Source organism: Penaeus monodon, chromosome 43 (genome assembly GCF_015228065.2).
Source record: "Penaeus monodon isolate SGIC_2016 chromosome 43, NSTDA_Pmon_1, whole genome shotgun sequence".
NCBI classification, from domain to species: domain Eukaryota; kingdom Metazoa; phylum Arthropoda; class Malacostraca; order Decapoda; family Penaeidae; genus Penaeus; species Penaeus monodon.
In genome coordinates, this window is record NC_051428.1 from 23359811 (window position 1) to 23367967 (window position 8157).

An 8157-nucleotide genomic window follows, 5' to 3' on the forward strand; every position below is an offset into this window, starting at 1 on the left:
TTTGTGGGAAAGGAAATAATTTGTACCCAATTAAAAGGGGCTCCCATGTTAAAATTTCTAGTTAAGTTTGACGGAAAACGGATGACCATAATGAAGGTTTTAAAAACATTTGTTTCCCATCGAGCCCCCCCCTTCGCCCCCTTTCCTCTTCTCCTCACTTTATTACTTCTGATTTTTCCCTCCATCTATTCCCCCTTTTGGAGGGCCAAAGCATATCTTTCGGGAAATATCCCCCAATAAAACCATACTTTTTCTTTTTGACTGGAACCCAGAAACTGGATGCTTTGACGTCATCGGTTTTAAGCTCCAAATCCCTAAAAAACCCACTACAGCCCCCTTCTCTCGTCTTCAGGGATGATCCGGTATTTTCCCGATTCAATAACCTGGCATTTTCTTTTACTTAACCAGCTCATTCTCCGATATAAGAAAAAATAAGGGTGGGGAAAAGAATTAATGCTAAAAATGATAGCGATGGGAATTTATGGAATACTAAAATTTTAATGTTAATAAAGATAACAATAAAATTTTTCAGCAATTATAATGAAAAGAAAGTTTTAAAATTTAGTGATAATTATTTTCATTAGCACAAAAACAACTCAAAAACGGTCCCTTTATAAGGCAATAAAAAATGGGTTTTTGCAATAAAACAAAACACATAAAAAAAAGGAAATAACCCAAAAGTGGTTTTTGTTAAAGGATGAACACAATTTGAAAAATACTAATGTTAATAATGATACTGAATTTATAATACAAGAAAAATTACAAAATACTTTTCTAGTATTATTACTGATTTAAATTTTACTTTAAAATTAATTCAGTTTTTTTTTTTCTCTTTTTGGAACTTTTTTACTCCCCATATAAAGCGTTTTTTCTTAATTTTTTACGTTCTTTATTTAAAATTATTTTTTTTGGATTTTAATTTTTTATAATTTTCCCCTCCATTTTTTAAAACTCCTTTTTCCTTTTTTTTAAAAGGGGAAGCATTTTAATCTGAGACCTTGGTTTCTACCCTTGGTTTTTTTTCTTGTGTTTGTTTTCTCATTCCTGTTTTTTTCCCTTTGGTTCGTTTTTCCTCAATGAAAACTTTAATTTTGGGTTCTTATTCTCAGTCAAATATCAATTCTATTAAGGGTTCAAATTTTTTTTTAATCACGATCACTATAAAATGTGTGTGTGGTTTTGTGTGCTGGGTATATATTTAACCCTCTATTTAAAACACATATACATTTTTTAAACCTAAATCAATGAAAAATCAATTATTTAATAATCTTTTTTTTTTTAAGGTAAAAACCCAAAAATAATTTTCTTGTGAAACCCGAAATGACCGGGAGATTTCGTCCAAAAAATCCCCAGAAAAACCCAAAAAATTTAGGGTACGGTTTCCCCGCAAATTTTTTTTGGGTAAAGAATTTTTTCCCGACGGCAATGAAAGAAAAAGGGGGGGTTTGGCCCAGGGCTTTCCCTCCACATCCCTTTAAAACATTTTTAAAACAATGCCCGCTAAACCCCCCCCTGCCCGGGCATGCTAGTGACTTTTGTTATCCCCATGTAGATATCAAAGGGCCCCAATTAAAAGTGTTTTCTCCCTTTTTGGGTTTTCCGCCATGCTTCCGAAAAAGAGAAAAATGACGAAATTCACAAGATCCTTCCCAAACTTTTTACTAGACTGCAATGGCTAGATTTTTATAAATTTATACAGAAGTTTTGTGTATATATAAACGTGAAAGATGTAAGAAACAGAATATAAAACGTTTTTTATCCACTGCATACCACCCCCAAACCTTTTAAGTATGTTTTGGGGCGTGATAGGTAAGCCGGGAAAAGAAAGTATGCCTCTTACTTTTCGGTTTTATTTTAACTTTTTAAATATTTGCTTGGGCACCCTTTTTTCTTCTTTCTAGGGCACTTAAATGGAAAAAAAAGGAAAAAAATCGGAAAACAATTCCCAAAAACAAAACAAAAACTGGGAAACCATACCCGCATGTTAGCTGGAAACTTCTACCGCTTTTCGGGATATCCCGATTGGCAAGGGGGGGCAACGGGGGGGGCGGACGGCATCCGGTTTTCGTTTTATAAGCGAGGCTTTAAAATTCTCCCCACTAAATTACACAAACTTTCCTCTTACCAACAATAATGGGAAGTGCTTTTCTAAGATACTGATTTGCCCCCAAAATTAAAATCGCACTTTATCTGAAATTTAAAATTATAATTTTCTGATAAAGCTGTGTAGACTTTTGGTTTTGTAAATTTTGTTTTTTGTTGCGGGGATCAAAACCGGATTTTTGTTTTTGGGGCCCCTGGTGGCCGGCCCCTGCGGGGAGAACCCCAAGGGAGAGGTGGACGAGGAAACCAAAAAAGATTCCTTCCTGGAGGCTTGGGGGGCGTACAAGGAGGCGATCTGTTCGGCGGCGGTATTCATGGTGGTGGAATTCATGGTGGCGGAATCCATGGTGGAATCCACGGTGGTAGGGGGTTTTATGGGAACTGGAATCCCCAAGGGGCCCAAGCCAGTGTGGGTATTGGTGAAACCCCGGGAGGGTCAACCTCTGCTGCAGACGGTGCTTAAACCCGGGCCCCCTTTGGGTCCCAAGCCACTAGTTTCCCCAAACCCGCCCACAGCCCCGTTTCCATGGGCCCCCCAATACCTGTTAAAACGACTCAAGTGTGCGGGCCTCGATAAGTTTTGCTTTCGACAGGTGTTGGGGAAACACGTGGCAAACCTCCCTCATTTTTAATAAAAAATCTGCCTTTTTTAAATATTCTTACTCAATAAAATATCGCATTTTTCCGGATATAACCAAAGAAAAAATAAGAATTTGTAAATATTTTTTCAGTAATAAATTCTTATGTTTTAATCTACTTAATTTCTTTTTCCCTTCATGTAGTTTAACCAATCTAATCAAATGATATAAGATTTTGTATTAGTATTGTGGCATCCCCTCTTTTTCTTATAAGACAAAAATTTTATAAAAATTTACAATAAACAATTTTAACCCTTTGATTTTGTTTTTGTGTTATAAAGTACAGTAAATCACTGGTTTAACGGGGAAATTTTTTTAAAAATTGCTCAAAAAAATAGATTTTTTTTATCCCTGTGCTGAAAATAATGAAAAGGATTTTGAAATTTTCAAAATTATAGCCATACTTCATTTTTTTGCCTTAGAAAAAAAAGCCCATACACACAAATATGTGTTTATGTATGTATATCAAATTTTTTCCGGGAAAATTTTTTTTTTATATATAAATTAAAAAAATATCTGTATTATAAAAATTTCAATTAGTTAGTTACATTAACAAAAAACGTACATTTATCTAACACATATAAATATACCTAGTACTATTTCATACATACGTATATTCATATGTATATATATAATATTATATATACATTATATATATATATATATATATTTTATATTATATACATATAAAATATACCTATATTAGTCTTTTTTTTTTGCATAATCATGATTCACTCATACACAACCGAATTAATATGAACGCAGAAAAATCATAACTCATGCATTTTTTAGGAAAAAAAAAGGAAATAAAATGCTGAAAACAAAAAGGGGGGGGGAGGGACAACTAATTTGGGGAAACCAAAGAAAACGTATAAAGCGTGCAACAACTAAAAAAAAAGAACAAATTTTGTAGCAACAAGAAAAGTTTTGCCGCTCCAGGAATCTTGCCCATTTTTAATTCACCAAATTTATGAAACGTAACTTTTTTTCAGCAATTACATAGATTTAATATAGAACACCCCCTATCCCAAGCGATTCACTTCTCTTTTGGTTGATTCAAAAGTAAAAACTCGCTGCCTAACGTTTTTCCTTCGAAACTAAATTTTTTAAAAATTTTTTTGGTTTTCTTACGAAGTAAAAGCAGTGGCATTATCCAAAAGCAACGTACCCTGAAAAAAAAGATTTTGATCATATTTTCTAGTAATGGGCAATGTGACGGCTGATTTCTGAAGAACCTAGCAAACCCTTGCTTGCAATTTCTTCAGACTTCTCTTTTCCCCTTCCCTTTTCCCCTTTTATTTGTTCAACCCTCTCTTTCTCCGCTCTTCCCCCCCCCTTTCCCCCCTTTACACTCCCTCCCCCCCCCTTTTCCTCCGTCCTTCTGACGTAGCTTCCTTACTTCATCTCCCTCTCTCCTTCCTTTCTCTAAACCCAAACTGTAATCCTTTCCCCCTCCCCCTCTGCCATTGTTCTTTACTTTGAGATTCCATAAGTTTAACAGTGTTTACCCAGCAGTCGGGTACTCATTCAAAAAAAAAAAAAAAAAAATTGATATATATATAATAATAATGAAAAAAAAATATATATATATTATATATATACACAAAGCATGTCCTCCACATTATATAAGCTGGTAATATTATGAGCTTGTAATATTGGAAAGTTTTCACACATGTTCGGCCAAACAGATGTTGAATTATGATGATGAACAACAATATTATAACAATTATAAATACATAGAAATGTCATATAGTTTTATAAATAAGTCATTAGATTCGAAATAACTTATTTCTAGGATTTTTTTTTCCTTTATAATTACTTCCTTTTTCCTTGATTCCTCTGATATCTTCAAATCTATTTAAGTGTAAATTATTTGCTAGTTATTTTCCTGTAATCAAGAAGAGAGAGGGGATAGCAGATGTTAAGAGAGAGAGAGAGGAGAGGGAGGGAGGGAGGGAGGGAGGGAAGAGATGAATTATGTAGAACGAACGATATAGAGAGAAAGAGAGAAGCTAGGTAGGAAAAGCCATGCGAAGAGCGAGAGAGAAGGGGAGCGGAGAGCGAGAGAGAAAAGAGCAAGGTCCACCTTAGTGAAATAAACACCGATCTGGAAGTAAAGGTCACTAAGCACATGACTGATGACGTCACAGAAGATAACACAAAGCACAACCATTGCATGGAGTGTTGCAAACGTCTTTTTTTTTCGCCGGCTATCTCGGTCCATATTGAATTAAGATTGAGCTGAAGCCGCACACGAGAATTTCCCTTGATTCTCTGACCTCTGACCTTTATGATACTAATACAGAAAAAACCCTAAGATACAAAGTGATAATAATTGTTACTGGGGTTCTATCACGTGATTCAGACAACTATCTTAGTAGAATAGCTTGTAGTAGTTACGGTTAATGCTGATAATTACCCAGCCTTCATTGAATGTTATAAACGGCTTGCCATGAAAACTTACTGATACCCTTTTTAACTTTTTCATCTCTGCCATCAGTTTAAAAAGGAAAGACGAATCGTATTTCGCAAGAAGTGAACTGGAAAAGCAGACACAATACGTGGAAATTCACGCCGCCGTCTTGGAATATCCCGACTGGCAAGGTGAAGTTGGGAGGGGGAGGGGAGGCGGCCGCCAGTTCCTGTATATATGCAACGTACGCCGCTAAACTCTAACCAACAATGAATGTGAGTGCTTGTTACAAGATGAACAATAATTCTATATGACCTTTTTTAGAGACTTAGATGTTCATAGTGAAAATAATTGATTCATTGTCAATAACAACGATAAACCAATATTCAGCATGATGAATAACTTCGTTATCTCCTCTCGCAGAGCATCAAAACCGTGATTGCGTGTTGCCTTCTTGTGGCCGTTTCCGCCGGTGTAGACCGAAGTAGAAGTGGACAAGGATCCAACAGATTCCTTCCTGGAGGCTTGGGTGGCGTCCACGGAGACGGTCTCTTTGGCGGCGGAATTCATGGTGTCGGTGTCCATGGTGGATTCCACGGTGGTAGTGCTATTATCGGAACTGGAATCTCCAATGGCCCAAGCCAATGCAGATATTGGTGCAAGACTCCAGAAGGTCAAGCCTACTGCTGCGAGACGGTGCACGAACCAGAGACACCTGTTGGTACCAAGCCACTGGATTGCCCACAAGTCCGTCCCACATGCCCACGTTTCCATGGGCCCCCCAATACCTGTTCCAACGACTACAAGTGTGCTGGCCTCGATAAGTGTTGCTTCGACAGGTGTTTGAGAGAACACGTATGCAAACCTCCCTCATTTTTCAATAATCATCTCCCTTTTTAAAGGTAGTAACGTCTAATAAAAAGTCAGTAGTTTTCCGCTTGATAACGGAAGATAAGAGATCTGTGATGTGTATATACCTATATGATAATAAATCCTTATATGTTTATACTTCCTCTTATCCCCATCATATAGATTATAATGAAATGTTGAACATGGGTAAAGTATTTAAACAATATAGTTGACTATTCAGTAAGCTTATTCATCATTATTTATTTCTTAATATGTTTCAAGATTACATGTTAATATATACTAAAAGAAAATGGTGCTTCTTCAGCGTAAAATACATAGTATAGACATAATTCGACGGAGATTTCTTTAGACTTTGCAAAAGTATTATAACATGTCATGTTCGGAAAGTAAAAAGATTGAGAATCATCCTATTTACATACATGATCAGTCCGAAATAGAATGTTGAAAAAATAATTAACAGAAATAGCTTAGGATAGAAAAAGGAACACTATGCTGAGTGACGCAAGTGATGAAAGCTAATGGACAGAACACGCAGTATCATCTGCAAAATGCAATGTAAAAAATAAAGCAAACAAGACAAGGGGACACATGTTTGCATCTATATATGTTATGTATATATGTATATATAATATACATATATATATATCCGGTCTTTATCCTTCTCTTTATCCTTCAAAAGGCAAGGATAAAGAGAAGTTACGAAACATTGAACCTATAAGCTTACCAATAAACTTTATTTAAATCTATTAACAATTGTTTAAATAATATATTCGACGCTTATAAAAGTCATACTAAACAGTTGAATTTAAAATTTCAACGTTATCAAGAAAAAAAAATATATATCTATTAACATTAACTTAGTAATACCATAGGAAAAAGTGAACAATGTTAATAAGAAAATATCAGTTTTTGAGAGTGGCAAAGAAAAATTCTTGGTATATCCGAACTAAATTTAAGTTGAGTACAGTTTTCATACGTCTAACATGAAATAGAGAAATCTTCTTGAAATACATATGAAAAGCAAGGTTAGACCATCAGCTTATACATGAGATGAAGACTAGTAATCTTCCTTTGACCTATCAAGATACCTGTAAGTGCAGACTCAGCTGATTCAGTAGCTGGTTTCTTTGGCAAAATTTAGTGCATCGAAGGAATAAATAAATAATAACAAAACGCACCATATCCGACTGAGTTCTACTGTGACAACAGATGAAGTCACTTTCATCACTGGTTCTTGAGAAATTCACCCAAGTGGGATTTCCTTAAACATATCTGCCTGATTATCACTGCCTACTAAGGAAAGGAAAAGAATGCAAAATATATTGAAATATCATCCTACTCAATCGCCTCCTCTTCCCTAGAGCACGCAGATTGGCTACTGTGACGTCAGGGAAGAAAAAAACTGGTCTTATGGCCAGTTTTTTGGTTGTAAAAACTTTATTTTGGAATCATACTCTTTTAGTTGTGTTTCCGTTCTTCAAATTCCAATCCCTTTAAAGTAATTCATCTTATAATTTCAATGCTTTTACACAGCAATGCTGAAGGATCTCGCCTTCACTTTAGATATAGAAAAAATCTTGCATATACTAAGTGACTAAACCTGCAAAGGCGTGTGAGGAAAGACGTAAAGGATAACAAGACGTGGTAGGAAGGACATACAAAATATAATACACACACACACACACGCACACGCACACGCACACGCACACGCACACGCACACGCACACGCACACGCACACGCACATACACATACATATACACACACACACAGATATATATATATATATATAATATATTATATATATATATATATATATATATAATTCGAAAATTCGGAAAGGCAAATAGATGAGGCAATGACGATATTTAAAACAAAATCAACAGATTTCTTATAGTTTATTAGAGCTTGAGCTGTGCTCTGTTTCTAGAATCTACTTTGTAAATATATTTAACAAGACAGATATCTTTTCTGTAGAGAAGGAACTAACAGTACCCAAAGACTCCCTGTTAGAATTTAGTTAGTTACGAAAACGGATGACCATAATGTGGTTAAAATTGTTTCCATCGTTTGTCTTCGCCTTCCCCTTCTCCTTCAGTACTCTGATGTTCGCCATCTATCCCTTAGGATGCAAC

At 35.4% G+C, this 8157-nt stretch overlaps 2 protein-coding genes across 2 annotated transcripts in view; both read left to right on the plus strand.

The window, feature by feature from the left end:
- The first annotated feature begins 2447 nt into the window (after positions 1-2447).
- On the plus strand, positions 2448-6158 carry LOC119568320. Its single transcript, XM_037916774.1, has 3 exons — positions 2448-2662; positions 5242-5350; positions 5578-6158. The coding sequence occupies exons 1-3, from the start codon at positions 2448-2450 to the stop codon at positions 6052-6054; spliced, it is 801 nt and encodes a 266-aa protein (XP_037772702.1). The 3' UTR covers positions 6055-6158.
- Positions 6159-6206: 48 nt separating this feature from the next.
- LOC119568321 overlaps positions 6207-8157 on the plus strand; it is a 3424-nt gene continuing 1473 nt past the window's right edge. Inside the window, exons 1-3 of the mRNA XM_037916776.1 lie at positions 6207-6210; positions 7558-7614; positions 7928-8030. Of these exons, the coding sequence (XP_037772704.1) occupies positions 6207-6210; positions 7558-7614; positions 7928-8030 (164 nt within the window). The remainder of the gene's footprint in view (positions 6211-7557; positions 7615-7927; positions 8031-8157) is intronic.